Raw genomic sequence first — 17276 nt, 5'->3', positions numbered from 1 at the left:
AAATAGGCCAATCCTCATTGTTACAGTTTCTGTCTTCCAGCTTTTTACATCAGAACTTTCTACCCATTCTCTTTGATGTTTTCCTCATTGCTCCTTGAATTACTCTTATGGATGTAACTATTTCGATTCATTGGTTTCTTTTATTTCTTTTCATTCAATTTCATGTCATTATAATTCCTACTTAGTCTGTTTGTTTCACTTTTTTCTCTGTTTTCAAGACTTCATTTCTTTTCATGAAATTAAATTCTTCATTTCCTCAAAGGAAATGCAATTCTTCATTTCCTGAAAGGAAATCTTGCAATTTCAACGATGATCAATTTGGAAAGGTGTGGTCCATTTCCCTGCACTTCATGTCATCCCATGCCATTTGATTGTTTTCCCTTTGTTGCAGACTTTCTTTTCTTTAAGCATTTAATTTCATCAGTTTCTTCTCCTGTCTTTTTATTTTATTTCATTCCCTGATTTGGGGACTTTAGTATAATTTTGGTAATTTTTGGTCCTTTTCATTGCACCTCATTTCATCCCAATTGATTTGGTTGGAGTCACTCAATTCCCAAATTTTCTTTTTTTTTAATTGCATTTTTTTAATCATATCATATTTCCCTTCCAGAGTGTTTGTTACACTTCCTTCTCTGTTTTCAAGATTTCATTGTTGAAATTTCTGAACCAAAGTGAAAAAATTAACATGGATGACATGAAGCGCAGGGAAATAGACCAAACCTTGCTGAATTGGTACTGTTTGAAATTGCAAGATTTCATTTCCTTTCATGAAATGAAATTTTCCTTTTGCGAAAGGAAATGAAATCTCAGAGAAAAAAGTGAACCAAATGGACTAGGGCAGGGTTTTAATGGCAAGAAATTCAATGGTCAAAAGTAAAGAAAACTGTGAAATAAAGCTGTTGTCATCAAGTGTAGGGAGATGACATGGATGCTCCCTTTTGCCTCTTGTAGTTGTCATGTCCCTGAAGTTCTAGGCTTTGTGCTTTTCTCAACCCTAAGCCTGACCCTAACCCTAAGTGGAACAGTAAAAGCAGGCTGTGGCTGAGGCTCAGGTGCCAAGCACGGTGGTGCTGAGCAGGAATCTGTGGAGGGAGCAATGCTGGGGCAGTGCCCTGCTCCCCTTGCCATGCCTTCTTCAGTCTCTGGAGCTCTGGGCTTTGTGCTTTTCTCAACCCTAACCCTAAGCAGAGCAGGAAAAGCAGCCTATTGCTGAGGCTGAGTTGCCAAGCACGTGGGTGGTGCTGAGCAGAAAGGTGTGGATGGAGCAGTTTTGGGGCAGCGCTATGCTCCCCTTGGCAGGCCTTTTGTAATTGGTGTGTCCCTTGACTAGTATACAGCTTGTACTGTTGCATCTATCCATATGTGTTATTTAAGAAAACTAAATCCAAGAGTTGTAACTTCCTATATTATCAGGATCATGTCTGAAAAAGCTAGAACTGATTTAAGTCAGTAATTCTTTACTCATGTCTGAATTCCTTCTTCCAAGTTCCAATTGTAATATTTCTGGTTTACTGTATTTAATATATTACTAATAATGAAGAATTAATCTTTGTCCTTAGTAGTTTCGCTGCTTCCAGTGACACAGTTTTAGTCACATGGGTCAACAAACAGTCTTAATTTTCTGGAGTATAAGTGATTCTTCCAGGAAATATTTGGAAATTACTCGTTGTTTTAATAAAACGAAAGGAACCAGTTTTATTTATATAAAAACATAGATGCTGTAACCAGGACATATGTGAAGAAAAGGCAAAAGCCTTTAGAAATGCACCAGAATTACAAGTTCAGATTTGTCTTATTTATATGTGACAATAAGATGAAAGTAACAGTTAAATTAAAAATACAATTACTTTAAAGATGATGGAATAAAGTGTTTTGGTAAAGAAGGGTTTTGGTTTATCTTCATAAATTGCAAATTTAAATGTGTTTGTTTACAAGCCCTACAAATCATTACAGGGGCATTGAATTGGTTATACTAAACCCACCATTAACCCAGGTGATCATGCAATACCCAGCTCGGGAGAAATTCTGCACTGTCACAGCCTCTTGGTAATTAATAGCTCCAGGTGGTCAGGGAATAATAGGATGTGTATTACTTTGTTAGATGTCAAAATGTGTTTTTTTTGTGGTATATATATTATTTGCAATATAATTTTGTGGTATATATATAATAAGCAAATATATATTGCTTATTGACTGCTTATTGAATGTGATCATATCATAAAAGTCAAAGTCTTTTTAAAAAGCCCTCTGCTTTTTCCATAAAAAATATTTTGAGTATTAGAGCACACGTAAGTGATGGTGGCTTGAAATTTCACCCAAGGCAATTTAAACCAAATTGCAGTTGTAGAAAGGAATTAAGTTTTACCCCAAAATAGCTTGTGATCTAATACAAAGTAATTCTAAGTTACAGCTCATCCTGCATTTTTTATCACCACCATCCTCCATCTGTGCATTACTTGTGTTGTTATAAATTTGGCAACACTTCAGCAGCAAGCTACTGTTTATAACAAGAGATCCCAGCAGCTAAAAGAAGACGTTCATTTGGATTACTCATAACTTGCCTTGTGAACTGCTCAAGGGAATTTCTTGAAGAACTCTGTTAAAATCACCTTTAGAAACAATTAATTTGAGAGCTTTTATCAATACATAAGAAATGTTCCGAGATTATTGCTGGCCAAGTTGGTAGGCTTGCAAGGAAGATTCTTTTTGCTGGCACTGAGAGAAAATTTTCTCATTTTGTGCACGGAAACAAGGATAAAATAAGCTTCTTTCCTCTCTGCAAAAAGAAATCTGACGCAGTGGGAACTCAATCACCCGGATACCATGAATGCTTGCAGAAGGTAAGCTGCATATACTGCATTCCCCTCAGGTAGGAATAGAAAAGCAAACTATTGCCAGAATATTTCTCTCTTGGTCTTCACATGATGCTCCCAAATTATCATGAACTGTGTTATTTGATTTGCAGCTACACATGACAGATTGTCCTGATAAAAGTGTGAAAAGTCTAATCCATCAGACTACCTTCTGTAAAATCTCAATGGCAGAGCTCCTGTTTTATTGATTAATTCCCTTTTGGAGATTGCATTACCTAGTCTTTCAGTTTTAACAAATCGGTTTTGACAGCTCTCTTCCAAGTATGCCTAAGTATGTAATTTGTGGTTTAAAGTTCTTTTTTACTTCGAAGCTCTATCTGTTCTATCATTTGTGGCAATCTCTACTTTTCTGTCATAGTAACAGCAGGAACATATATGAACCAGACCTGCAATACATATAATCCATCTCAGACCCCTTCCTAACAAACCTGAAAATCACAAGCTAGTTAATCATCTCCTTTTGGCATTCCAGTTCAGATGTAATTATGCACATTAAACATTTGTTTTCTCCTAAAAAAAAAAAAAAAATAGGCAAAAGTAGCATGAACTTTTGGATTTAGGACTAAGGCTTAGCAGGCAATTGTCAGTGAAGATAATAACTGAAGATTTGTTGCCATAGGTGAATACTTCTAGTTTCAAACCCTTTGAGAAAGGTGACAAAGCAATGTCAAATATTACTGCAGAGAATCCTGCAGATATGCTTTATATAGTTACTCCTGACTGATATCTTTGCCTAATGAAAACCTTGACACAAGTCCCCTGTGAAAAGCAGAGATAGAAAAACATGCCAGAACAGGATGGGAAGATCACATGCTCTGCTTATTCCTATACATTAAAGCTTTGGAAACTGTAATTTTTTATTTGGACCCTGACACTTTCATAATATTGCAAAATGAAAGGGTATGTTTCTTCTCTTATAATGATCTGTATCAATAGCAAGGAGTAAGAACACTGTTTTTTCCTCTAACAAGCCCATACCCAGTCTCTGTGCCTGTCAGTGGGAGAGAAATACCAAATGGCTGGTAAATGTTTTGCATTTCCAATTATAGAAATTATTTTATTAGCTCCAGACAATCTGAAGAGCTCTTTCCCAAGTCTAGTCAATGATTCAATGCACACTCTGGATTTCATTACAAACGCAACTGAACTGTTAATAAAGAATAAATTTTAACTTTAATCTTGCTTTTTGTTATGTCAGGATACATTCTCTCCGTGCTCACAGACAGAAAACTAATGGAAACAGAAGTGAGAATTGGCACAGCACCTCTGGGTTCAAGCACCAGCATGGAGATGATCTTGTTACAGTCCACACCCTTTACACAGTGATCATCATGATCCTTCTAGGGGCACTATGGGGAGCCTGGTCAAGAAAGGATTCGTCCTTATAGCAGCAATAAGCAACTTTCTTTGTCAAATATTTAAAGAGATAGTTGTGTCAGTTATCCATACTCAAGAGGTACAAAAAAATGGTCTCAGTGTATTTCAGTTTACTTGAAGCTGCTTAAATGGTTGCTACTTGTGGAAGTGAATCTATGAAGCATTTAACAAGCCATGTACAGAATATAATTTTGTGAATAACAGAGACCTGTTTGACCTGTACATATTTATATTACCCTCAGCATGCATATGAAACTTTAAGCACAATATTTTAGAAAGAAGAGTTCAACTTCTGTTTTATTGGTCAATATTTTGTATGTCCATCCAAGCTTTCCATTTGTGAACTTGCTGAGTCTCTACCTCTGCTAAGTTTGCCTGTCCAAATCCATAGTAAAACATACACTGTAAGCAGGGAAATAATGTGCCATGTCACAACAACATAGGAAAAAACAATCAACAAACCCAGCTATTCTGCTGGCAAAGGAAGATCACTGAAAAAGTTGAATTCTCCACCTCTGTTGCTGAAGAGAGTTTATATGGGACTTGCATTAATTTTAACTTATAGTAATGACTTTGTAAACTCAGAAATAAAACAATGAAATAAGCTGCTTTTGTGAATCCTTTAGGACACAACCAACTGGCTCAGTCTTCACATGGTATATATTTATTGGCAACCATCACTTGATTTTCCATAATTCATTAACTATGTACACCAGCTCATCATTGATGAGGGGCATTTCATATTCCCACATTTTCAAGGAAGTAACCCCACTCAGGCAACCTGCAAGCTTTCTGAACACAGAGCCATTTGGCAGTTTCTGTTCAACTCTGTTGGTTGTCTGTACTTGATGAGAACACATTAGTGGACTGGCAACTCTGAGGGACAGTGACTGTTGGACACAATAGTCCAAGACTTGGGAGCCTAAACTCAGCTTAAACTCCAAATTTTAGCATTGCCTAAACTAATATATAGTAACCCAATTAAAAAAACAGTCTGCAAGATATTTATGTATTTTACAGACTCAGATACACATTTATAATTAGGTAGTACCTCTAGACAACACAATTCTTAAAAGTATTGTGTACGCCATTTTGGTATCCATCCACAATCAGGATGCAATGTCCCCAAAAAGAGCTCCAGGGGTGTTAACAAAGGTCAGTGTAGCACCAGAGACACCAGTGCCAGCTCTCAGCAGGCACTGAGGTGGTGGAGTTGGTGTTCCTCCACTGACACTGCACTCCGCCAGCATTACCCCACCTGTGCACCCTTGCTAAGACAGAACCTCAGCCTGCTTTCATGTGGGAGCAGTGCTTTGATGATACTCTCCAGAGAACAGCACACAAAGGAATACTTAAGAAAACAGATTATTAGCACATTAAATACATTGTCACATAACACAGGGACCCAGTCATAAAACATGCAGGATGAACATTACAAGTGAACACAAAAGGATGGGCCCTCCATTGATTGAAGTACATGAGATGAGAGAGGGACCTACACATTCTGACAGCAGCACAAAAACCCCTGGTGATCAGGGTTGTGGGACAGACAATGACCGCATTGTGATGGAAGTCAAACACAAAATACCAAATGCATCCCACCAAGGGGAAAAAACCCTCGAACAATCGTCCACACACCATGATGCAGCATTTAGCTGTTAAATTTATAAATTCTGGAGGTATAATACTGCCAGTGAAGCACTGGTAGTCCAAATAAGGTATTGAAAATACTTCAGTATCCCCTTTCACATTGTGAAAGGAGGAGATGAGGTATGAAAGTTCAGAAGAGACTGCTGCAGAACATGAAATGTTTTGAAAAACATTTTTCTTAGATTTTTGCTTTTCTGGAAAATAGCCTTGCTTGATTTATCAGTAACATTAGAGTTATAAATTAAATAATTTTAATGTGTTCAGAAAGACAACTGTATCTTTGCAGGGTGAAAAAAATCTACTTTTATTACCAGTTTTTGTAAATAACTCATTTAACTTGGATAATGCAACCACACTAAGTGAAAACCTGTGGTCTTGCAGTGCATAGACCCAATTCATCTGTTTGACTGAATGACATTAGAAATTTCAGCTTCCAAAATAATTTCCTGTAAATCCACCCATGAAAACACCTCATTTGGATCTCACAGTAAATCACAATTTAACTTATGTCAACAGTAACAAGCTACTTAATGTCTCTACACCAATGAAATAGATGGAGAAGTAGAAACTGGAAACCCAGGTTTGGAACTTGTGTGTGAAAACTTTTATGCAGCAACCATTTTATTACTATTTCTCCAGTATTAAACAGACCAGACAGATGTTTTACACATGTTCAAAAAAGGCAGTGGCTTAAGTAAGCCTGTGTGCTGTTATTTTAAACTAACAAAAACATTGTAGTTCAGCCAGTGAATCTTATGATATATTCCATGTACCAACTAGACTGTCAGAAAAGGAAAATAAGTATCTTTATTTTCCATGGTCATTCTCACATGCTGATGTGACACACTTTTGAAGACTCAAGTCCTTCCAAGCTCCATTTTTTATTATTGCATCACATTTCCCTTTAGAGAGGATGATGCATTCTGTAAAGCCATCTTTAAAACAAGATGTCAGACAGCCATTTGTCCCTAATCCTTTGATAAACCTTGCAATTCTTTTAGTACTTCGTAACTAGATTTGCCATTGGTCTGGTTGGTAAAAAAAGGATGGTATTTATACTACTGTGTTTTAACTAAGGGAGGACTTAAATGAAATCTAAATGCAAAACTGAAGCTGTACATTTCTGCATTAAACACAGAAACACAGATAAAAACAGGTTTCTATGTCAGTTTACTGGTCTGTTTACTGTATGGGACAACATTCCAACTCTAACTTACCTCTCCTTCAAAATGTATGTGTTAGAATGTGAGGCATTCTCTTCCAAAAATATTTTAAGTACACAAATCATAATACCTCAGAAAACATCAGGAAAATAAAATACAGACAGCTATAGTTTTATGCACATCTCAGAAAAACAGTACAGCATAAAAATAACAAACAGTATGGATTTCTACCTCATTAGGACAGTAGTTTTACTTAAACAGGATGCATGCATGTGATTAAATTATACACATTTACAGCTGTTGCACCTGGTGACTACTGCAAATCAGTAGTCCTCCTAGTTCCCTTTGATGGCCTTTCCTAGCAGTGGTTCAAAATACCAAGGTTTATGTCCTTTAAGAATACCATGTAAGCTCTATTGACAAGTGGATACAACCTATGGTGCAAATTTGTCTGTGAATTCTGCACCTGTAACCAGGCTCTATGAGTTCAGCATCACCATGCATAAACCAGGGTTATGAAGTAAAAGCACCACATGTTATCCTTTAAATCCAGCAATGGATGACATCAGACTGTCAGGTGCTAACACCACCACAGCATTATCCACACTGACCTTATTCTTCATTGTACACATCTCTGATGCCCCTGCTCCACACTACCAGCACCCCTCTGCCTCTTCCTGTCCTCAAAGGCTGGGCAGCAACTCTATCCCAGTAGCACTAAGAGGGAGATGCTGCTGATGGTTTGTGAAAAATTTCCTCTTTCTAGTCCATCAGAAATACTTGGGCTGTGAAGATGCATTTCTGGCAGTAGTATTGTTAAAAGGATATCACCCATTGGGTTGCCAAACCAAAACAAATCAGAGCATGGTCAATAGAAATGATTTACAGTGTTTGAACCCTCTCTGGGACTACCAAAAAACATTTGACAAAGGAAAAAAGTACAGATTTCCAAGCTTTTTGTTTAAATTCAGCTTAAAGTTGAACTCTCCCTTGTTATGAAAAAGGACTGAAATGTCAATGGCAAATTCTGCTTGGCATGCTCTCTGTACTTAGAACACAGCTCAGGTTACCCTTGTGTCCAAGCTTGGTTAAGGCCCAGATGTCATCACACTACTCAGTGCTACTTCACTTCCTCCGAAATTTATTTCCACCTTTTCACAAAACATCTTTTGTTGACATTCTGCAAACAACACTATCCAATAAGGTGCCAATTTTTTCTTCCTGGGGAGTGATTTTGTACATCTGCAGAAAAAAACAACAAGAAAAACAGTAAAGATGTATAAGGAAGAAAAAAACTGATGACGTAACTCCTAAAAATATGTACACAAGAGAAGATTATTTCCCTCTCCCCCATTTTTATATTGGAAATTCCTATTTTCTTGTGACTGCAAGAAAGAATTTGAACTGAAGCAAATTCTGAAACTGCAAGAATAAGGAAACATACTAAACTGAATGAGAGCAACACTTTTAGCTCCATATGTTAAATGCTATGATTTGTCCAGTTTTATTCATGTCTCCTATCAATGCTTTGACAGACATGATAAAGATGATTTAAGTTACTTGAATTTTATCACGTAGAAGACATATGCTTCAAAACACCTATTTAGCATATGGTAATCTGTTAAGAGCTTATATGCCCCAAGACAGCTCCTAAGAGATAATTAGCCTGTTTTTATTTTAACCACCCCTAGTGGGACTATCTGTGTACTTAAGCTTATAAAACTGCTCAGGACTGAAATATTTAATTAAATGAATATTTGCCTGAAAAACAGGAATCAAAAGTTCTTGCATGGTAGGCAGTAATCAGGAATTGACTTTTATGCTCTAATTCCCTGACAACACTAATAATTTCAAGACTTAAACTTTGTGATGTTGGGGTGTGACAACTAAAATTTGTTTCAACTAAAAAATTCTAATAATCAAGGTCCACTTAAAACAAGTTTTCTGTTGTGCTAAAGAAATACAGATCCTAAGGTAATTACGTCTGTTGATATTTAATCAGACAACTAAATAAACTGTCCCTTTTCTCCATATCAGTCTTCTCTTTTGGCTACACACCTTTTTAACTTTGGCTATGTCTGTTAGCTGGGGGAGTTCATCTAGGGAAACTTGCTGGCCTTCCACCTGAGATGCTATATCTGCCAGATTTACATTCTTGTCTCCATCCACGACCAGCACAATGAGTACTGCTGTGTCGCTGTCTGAAATGCCAAACTTCTTAAATGCATCTGAAATCTGAAAAATGAGAAAAAAAAAAGAGTCATTTTCTCACTACACATAAGGAACATTTTCAGTTACTGTGTCAGATACACCAAGAGTATAAACTGACAGACATTTTACATTAATGGAATTCTGACAAGCTACAAACCATATGAGTACACTAGTGTAATTAAAAATAATAATAAATAAAAATAATAATTAAAAACTTCTACTAGCAGCTATGTAGAGTGTTAAAGGAATACATCTACTTAGTTTGGCCGTGTGGATCTTAGCAAGCTTTTCTGGCAAAAAAAGAAATTTGTTCAATAAATCTTACATTGTTGTTTGGTGAAAGGCTGAAAATAATTTCTGCAAAGAGTGTTCTGGTCTTCATTTTACCTATCTTCTGTAGATGAACTGCTTTGTTGGCTGCCACAAGAATCTGAAAAGGATCTACAATCTGTAAAAATGCAACAGAAAGCGTTATACAGAATTAACTTACTGTTCTGAAATCTGCAAAAAATCCTGACCACTTCATTTTGATAGCCTAATTCTAACAAAAAAAAAAAAAAAAAAAAAAAAAAAGACTAGATTCTGAAACTATGGGTTAAATGAGAGCAAAGGCACCAAATATTAGATTTTAGACAGCACGAATAAATTAGCACTAGAGTTTACACGAGGCAGATTTAAACTCCACCAAGCAGGATGTGAAGTGAATCAAAAGAGTGTTTTTGGCCAATCTTGCCAAGGCCGCTTTACAGAGCCGAGCCCTTCCGCTGCGGGGCACAGTGATGAACTCCGAGGAGGCACTTGCGCGGAGCCCGGCGGAGCGCAAAGCAGCTCGTGTGACCGAGAGCTTCCCTGAGCTCCCAGGAGCATTTCCCTCCGGCAGGGCGGCACCCGCACTCACTCACCAAGGCAGGGTTTAGCAGAGCTCCTTCAATGGACCCTTCCATGGCTTTTTTCCGCAGAGCGGCGGCATTTTTCACGTGCTGGAAGAGCAGCAGCGTGACGCTGCGGTCAGGGAACAGCTCCAGCCGGTGCGTTCGCTCCATCCCCCAGGGCATCGGCCGCTCGTCGGGGGAAAACACAGCGCTAACAACGCGCGGCCGCTCCGGCCGGGGCTCAGCGCTTCCCGCAGGAATCCCCCGCCTCCCGGCCCCGCTTCCCTTCCCGCCCGGCCGGGTGCCGCCCCTCGGCCCTCCCCGGAAGGGCGGCCCCAGCGCGGCCGGCGCGGAGCCGGCATGGAGCGCGCCGAGGCCTACGGCTTCTCGGGCGCCATCAGCGGCGCCTTCCTGCTGTCCTGCCTGCTCTTCGCGGCCGTCAGCCGCCGGCAGCGCGGGCCCTACATGGACGAGGTGTTCCACGTCCCGCAGGCGCAGGCCTATTGCCACGGCCGCTTCCTGCAGGTCGGGGAGCGATCACAGCAGGCCAGCAGCCGCTCGGGGTCGGGGCCGAACGCGGGTTTGGTGGCGGATGGGGCCGGGCAGAGTGCGGAGCCCGCGGGCAGGAGCTGTCGGAGCCCGCGGGCGGTGCAGCGGGGCCGGGGCCCTGTGTCGCAGCGGCCCCGTAACGCTGTTGTCGCTTTGCAGTGGGACCCCATGATCACCACGCTGCCCGGCCTGTACCTGCTCTCCGTGGGAGTGGTGAAGCCCGCGGCGTGGCTCCTCGGGTGGACGGGAAGCGTGGTGTGCTCCGTGGGGATGCTCAGGTTTATCAATCTCCTCTTCAGTGCTGGGAACTTCTATTTACTGTATTTGCTTCTGTTCAAGATCCATCAGAAGAATAAGGTACGGTCAAAGTAAAGCAATATTATGACCTCATACAAGCAACTTTGGTGGCTTAATGTATGTTCCCTTCACTACCTAGGTGAGGTGTTCTTAGTCTTATGTAACTGCGAGTACCACCACCAGTTTTGCCAAGAAGGCACATTCCTATTCTCTAATAATTTTTAATATTTTTAATACTTTTTTTTTCTTGCACAAGGTGCAGTCCTCTAAAATTCATTCTTGCACACAAGTAGGAGTCCTATTGAAATAAAACTTAATAGATATGCAGACTTATCATCCAAAGGTCTGGATGCTCATCTAGCTGGAGTTGCTTAAGAGTTCTCACAAAACAAACAGCAGCACCTCACCTGCTCTGTAAGCAGCCTGTGTCATTTAAGGAGATTTCTTATTTTTCAGCTGCTGGCCTTTGGATTAGGCCTTTTTGAATTTCATCATATATTTGTTACCTCATTCCTCTGGCCTGTGTGGGTCACTCTAGAAGACAGCTATACCTCTGAGCAAATTGCCTGGTCCTGCTCATACAGTGTCAGCTACAGACTTGCTACCAGTGTACTCTTGCTGCTTTCTTGTCTTTGATAAAGCCATTAAACAGGACAGGTCCCAATATTGATCCCTGTGGTACTTGGGTTATTACTGTCCTTTGTATAGAGTGTAACCATTTCACCATCCAGCCTGTTCTTACCTGTCTAGCTGTTCACACATCCAGACCATAACAGTTCAGCTTGCATACAAGAATGGTGTATATTAAAAATTTGAAGCACCTACTATTGCAGTAAATAAAGTTTTAGTGGTTAATGGCCTATTTTAAATCTTCCACATTAGTAAAGTTACTTTGTTTTACCTTAAACAAAGTAACCTTAAAACATTTTTAAGCTTAAAACTTTTAACCTTAAAACATTTTTTTCTATTCCCTGATAACTGAAGGATTCCTTTACTATAAAGAAAATTGGTGTATTAGAGGAAATCTCTTCATTTTTAAGCAAATGATAACACTGTTCAGAATCAGATCAGATTAAATAAATATTTTTCACTTTTAATTTTATACTTCAAAGTGGAAATATAAATGTAAGAACAAGTTTCGTGACAGTATAAGCATTTAGTTATCCTTTGACATTTCTTTGATTTCAGTGTTTTCTTTATTCCTCTTGTAAGGTGATAAGTTGCTGTTTCACCCCACACGACATCATTCAGAAACATCATGCAGCATTTTTTAATGTTGTGATTTGTGGTGTTGTCATGTAGTGAGTGGAATAATTGGGAAGAGTTATTAACTGCATGGTCTTCTACCTTTTTAGAAATGTATTATCCTACTCTAATATTAGTTATAATGAGGATAAATAATAAAAGCTACATCAAAGATTAGAAACTTGGAGTTGGCCTTCAAAAGAGGTGATAGTAGAGGCACAGAATGGTGTTGTCATATAGATAAACAGAATCTCATGGTGAGATTGCAGGGGAATAAAGCATTTATTTTATCTTCTGCCTATTAATGCAGCCTATTTATCCAAATCATGAGAGCAGTTATGCCCCCACCATGATTTTAATACCACAAATACATTCACATCTGGCATATGAAAGAAGTTGGTATATTTTCATTGCCACCTTTCTAACTCAACTGCAGTAATGTTCTGTGATTTTCACTTGGATTTTAACATTGTGTAACTGTATTAACATAGCAGGAGCTTTAGAAAAATATAGCATTTGTGCAGTTGTGGAAAAAAAGAACACAGGAGATGTTATACTGTGTTAATGGAATTCTCAAGAGTTATACTAGTTTTCTTTTAATATACTATTTTATTTTATTGAGCATTGTCTAACTACATTTTTCTGCTTCTTCTTTAGGCTGTGTCTGGTTTCCAGAGAATCTTGTGTGCATTAACTCTTGCAGTGTTTCCCACCCTTTATTTTTTTACATTCCTTTATTATACGGATCCGGGATCAGTATTTTTTACTCTTTTTTCCTATTTAATGTGCCTTTATGGTAACCATAAAACTTCTGCTCTCCTTGGATTTTGTGGCTTCATGTTTCGTCAGACAAATATTGTGTGGACAGTTTTTTGTGCTGGAAATGTTGTTGCAGAGAAGCTAAATGAAGCCTGGAAGATTGAGTTGCAGAAAAAGAAAGATGAAAAGATTTCTTCCAGGAAAGGATCATTTTCAGATTTGACCAGAATACTGCAGTTTCTTGTCGAGTATCTCTTGTCACCCAAAAAATTAGTTACACTTACTGCTTTAACTTGGCCATACATTGTATTAGTATCTCTCTTCTTTGTTTTTGTCTTCATCAATGGTGGAATAGTTGTTGGTGATAGAAGTAGTCATGAAGCCTGTTTGCACTTTCCTCAGCTGTTCTATTTTCTGTCCTTTACTGGTTTTTTTGCATTTCCTCATCTACTGACCCCTTCAAAAATCAGGAAATTCCTTTTGTCATTACGAAAGCACCCTGTGCAGTATAGCTTAGTCACTGTCATCTCTTTATTCCTGATCTGGAAATTTACCTATGTCCATAAGTATTTACTAGCAGATAACAGGCATTATACATTTTATGTCTGGAGAAAAGTGTTCCAAAGACACGAGCTTGTAAAATACCTCTTAGTTCCATTCTATATATTTGCTGGCTGGAGTTTTGCTGATACACTAAAATCAAAGTCAATATTCTGGATCTTAATGTATTTTGTATGTTTATTAGCAGTCACTGTTCCTCAAAAATTGCTAGAATTTCGTTACTTTATTTTGCCATTTTTAATATATAGGCTCAATATTCCATTTCTGTCTCTATATAGACAACTTCTGGAGCTTGTTTTTTATATTTTAGTTAATGCTGTAACTTTTTATCTTTTTCTAAATAGAACATTCCAATGGGAAAATAGTGATGAAGTACAGAGATTTATGTGGTGACTTTTTTTTTTTATACTTTTATACCTGTAGGAAAACACAGTTCTGTTTCAGGACTGGACTTTGGATGAAACATTATGTTTTGCATCATGTAAGGACTGTTTTCCCTAGTTGGAATTGGGAAGTAAGCTTTTGCTTATATTGTTGCAACCAAATGCAAGATTGTTATAATGTGAAGATACTCCATATATTGAATTTATGAAAATTTTAAAATTCAATATGAGGGGAAATGTGAGAACACTTTTCTGTAATTAATGTAAAATAAGGGAGATGTTTACTGTCATTTTTCATGATAATGAAATATTATATAACATGCCCTTGAAGGTATAATAGTTTATAAAAGCATGTTTCAGAGGGTTCTCTTTTGCAAAAGAAAGATTTCAGTCTATTCAGCTTTTTTGTTTATTTATATGTGTGCATATTTATTCCTGAGATCAGGCCATTTCCTTCTAGATTTACTAGTGGTCAAAGTATAAACCACTATTAAAGTACAATGTTTTCAAAGCCTCCTACGTCTCACTGGATTTTCATTACTTTTTTTGTCAGTAAATGCCTACATTAGTTTTGTAAGCAGAATGGGCTCTCAAACCACTAGAGAATTTTGAACATTTTATTTCAAACTGATATTTAGAAAACACAGCAGATGCTATGTGTGTGCACCTTCTTTGGATGAATAAATGTTACTGTACAATGAAACATAAATGGCAGTTGGTAAAATGACCTGTTAGAAAGGGGGTAGTTTACAAATGTCAGACTGCAATGTGCAGTGGATTGCAGCCCTCTTAAATAATTGAGCTTTTATGTCCTGTGGTTCTGTGCTCGCAGGTTTGTGCTGAAATCGACTCTGAGTGCACTTCTGAGTTGCACTGAGTGTTTCAAAGATCTTTGATGTGTAATCTCCAAGAAGTACTGATGGCATTATTGAACTATTTTTTAAGTATTTTTTCATTTTTAATGGAACTTGAGTGTATATATTCTGGTTGACAAAGGTGAAATGCAATGTATATATACATATAGGTATGTATATATATTTAAAAGCATGTAGTGTGCACTATCATCAGAGTAAATGAAGGCTTTAATGGTTCTTGTAAGTAAATCACTTTATTAAGTTTCAAAAACATTTGATTGCTGAATTATATGACAGGGGAGAGTGGTCTCCAAAACTTCAGGCACTGTATAGCTTGTCTAAATTCAATATGTTCTTTATTGATAATACTTCAGCCAAATCTGTGCAAACATCATATTATTGCCACTTAAGTCACTCTGAATTGGAATAGTTTCTCAAGAGCTCAGTTCTGGGCAGTTAGGGGCTCAGGTCAGTATTGTTACTGGTGTCTTTTACAATGAAGATCCGTGTTCTGCCTCCAATTCTTTCCCTGTGCCAGCACTGTGTGGGTGTGGCAGCTCAGATTCTGATCAGAGTCTTTGCAACCCTGTTTCTCCCAAGGAAACCCTCCTGCCACTCTTCAATGAGTAGGTGTGTTTGTATTGAATTCGGGATATTTGCCAGGTCGCTTTTTCTTCTTTGCCTTTTACCAGCCTGGTAATTTGTTGTCAGTGTGTACCATAGGGAAAGCCATTTTCAATCAGTCCCTATTTTCTTCAGGTTCAAGGGACAAAAGACACCTGAAATGGATTGCTTTTGAAGAATCCAGTGTGGTTCTGGCAGAGTCCAGGATATTGTGTTGTGATTTCAGTATCACAGATTTGGGAAGGGAAATATTGTGTGCCTTCTGCTTCCAATTTTGTTTTTGTATGCCATGCCAATAAAATCATAAGATAAAGAGCATTTGTCTGCTTAAGTACAACTTCATTTGTGTCCTGAAATACTGAGTTGGAATGGTAACATGGAAAGGCATGGGGCTCTGTCTAGTATTCCAGTTGTATCTTAGATCCAAGATTTTTTTCTGGTTTTATGTAGGGGAGCAGGTGTTAATTCCCTTGATAAAAAGAATTCCCTTGCAAAGATCCCAGTGTAGTCAAGAGGTGTTTTTTCCAGTATGTCTGTTTTTACTGGTTTCAAATGCCATCCAGTATCAACTCTGTTGAGAGGCTGTTCATGCTTCCTGTTTTTAACAGAAGTAACAGCTGTGTTTCAAGTGAAAAGAACCAGTTTAAATATGTACAATTTTAAAAACAATTTTAAGACTTTTTTTTTTGTTGTGAAAAGTGAATGTAAAATGTACACCAAAATGTAGAGCACAATACCTTTCTAATGAGCTCCTCAGGAGCTCAGGAGACCCTAGAAAAATTACACATAGAGAGATGTCTGTGACCTGTTGGGGCTGTTTAACCAGTACTGTGAAATGGCACAATATTTTATAGTGGAATTTATTGCTATACTTACAGGTTTTAGTTTAAAAGTACATATGCTTAATATATTTTGCTCCTTTGAAAGCAGGCTAAGTTGATAAAAGTTTATTTAGTGGGAAGTTGATGAATTACTAAAGTATGAAAGGAGAGAGTATTTGTAGAATAAAGCTACGTTTTCACTTTTGCACGTGAGCCTGAGGGTGTTTGCAGGTAATATTCCATGTTAGCCAAGTCAGTCCAGAAATCAGAGGGGTTATATTTGTATCAGAACTGGTCATAAAGAAAGGTCTCCAAATTCCATCAGTATTTCCTAGAATTTTGACAGGTAGCAATAACACTGTTGAAATCCATTGAAAAATGGATTTCAGTATTTTGCCCCTGAAACATTTCCATTGTAGTTGTTTCTAATTTATTAACTGTTTTCCTTAAAGACATGCAAAAAGGGCTGTTTTTATGCTGCTTCATGTTGCCAAGGTCTTCTAGATTCAATAGAACTATAATTGCTTATTTTAGGTTAATTCTCAGCAGATGTCAGTGAAATTCCTTAGAACAACTTTGAAATGTTAATTTCTTGTAAATTTTATTAGTTATGAATTTAAAATAAAATCACACAAATTTCTTGAAGTATTCAAGGTAAGACGAAAAATAACATTTCTATAATGGCTGCTTTGAAAAAAAAAAAAAGCTCAGTTTTAATTTTTACTTATAAATAAGACGATCTTTCAGTAATTGTTGGAATGATAAAAATAGCTGAACAGTCACAGCATGGCTGAATTGTTTTGAAGTGGAGGAAAAAATACAAGCAATTGAACATGTTTTTTTCTTTTAGTTAAAAATACATTGTTATTCAGCAAGATAGGAAGTTTGATAATCCTTTATGTTGCGAACTGTATTTCTTGCTATTTGTGAGTATTCTATATTTCTTTCCTTTTAACTTCTTTGTCAACAGTTATTATTCAGAATTAGCAAGAATTTTATACCATAAGTGATGCTGAAATATTTTTTATCTGTTAATT

General features: G+C 37.6%; 2 protein-coding genes across 3 annotated transcripts; one reads left to right on the top strand and one right to left on the bottom strand.

The window, feature by feature from the left end:
- Window positions 1-5599: 5599 nt before the first annotated feature.
- Window positions 5600-10435, bottom strand: TPRKB (TP53RK binding protein). The gene is made up of 4 exons (XM_021524836.4): window positions 10177-10435; window positions 9600-9722; window positions 9122-9298; window positions 5600-8305 (listed from the first exon to the last, which is right to left on the bottom strand). The coding sequence occupies exons 1-4, from the start codon at window positions 10327-10329 to the stop codon at window positions 8219-8221; spliced, it is 540 nt and encodes a 179-aa protein (XP_021380511.3). The 5' UTR covers window positions 10330-10435; the 3' UTR covers window positions 5600-8218.
- Window positions 10436-10483: 48 nt separating this feature from the next.
- Window positions 10484-14454, top strand: LOC110467627 (dol-P-Glc:Glc(2)Man(9)GlcNAc(2)-PP-Dol alpha-1,2-glucosyltransferase). 2 transcript variants are annotated; one of them, XM_021524838.3, is made up of 3 exons: window positions 10484-10671; window positions 10855-11052; window positions 12895-14454. In XM_021524838.3, exons 1-3 carry the CDS (start codon window positions 10507-10509, stop codon window positions 13948-13950), a joined length of 1419 nt encoding a protein of 472 aa, XP_021380513.3. In that variant the 5' UTR covers window positions 10484-10506; the 3' UTR covers window positions 13951-14454. The 2 variants fall into 2 exon arrangements, with proteins under 2 accessions (XP_021380513.3, XP_085424477.1); XM_085568351.1 differs by having other exon boundaries at window positions 10825-11052.
- The last annotated feature ends 2822 nt before the right edge of the window (window positions 14455-17276 follow it).

The sequence above is a fragment of the Lonchura striata genome, chromosome 1A (genome assembly GCF_050655825.1).
Source record: "Lonchura striata isolate lonStrDom1 chromosome 1A, ASM5065582v1, whole genome shotgun sequence".
Taxonomy (NCBI): Eukaryota; Metazoa; Chordata; class Aves; order Passeriformes; family Estrildidae; genus Lonchura; species Lonchura striata.
Note: the sequence above shows the minus strand (reverse complement) of the source record. Positions and strands in the feature narration are given on the sequence as shown.

Bases quoted from the DNA above. Each gene is read 5' to 3' on its own strand.
- TPRKB (XM_021524836.4), bottom strand. From the start codon at position 10,329: ATGCCCTGGGGGATGGAGCGAACGCACCGGCTGGAGCTGTTCCCTGAC. The intron at 9,723-10,176 runs GTGAGTGAGTGC...GCATTTTTACAG, and splicing joins CTCTGCTAAACCCTGCCTTG to ATTGTAGATCCTTTTCAGAT. The intron at 8,306-9,121 runs GTGTGTAGCCAA...TTTTTTCTGCAG, and splicing joins ACATAGCCAAAGTTAAAAAG to ATGTACAAAATCACTCCCCA.
- LOC110467627 (XM_085568351.1), top strand. From the start codon at position 10,507: ATGGAGCGCGCCGAGGCCTACGGCTTCTCGGGCGCCATCAGCGGCGCC. The intron at 10,672-10,824 runs GTCGGGGAGCGA...CCTGTGTCGCAG, and splicing joins GCCACGGCCGCTTCCTGCAG to CGGCCCCGTAACGCTGTTGT. The intron at 11,053-12,894 runs GTACGGTCAAAG...CTTCTTCTTTAG, and splicing joins AGATCCATCAGAAGAATAAG to GCTGTGTCTGGTTTCCAGAG.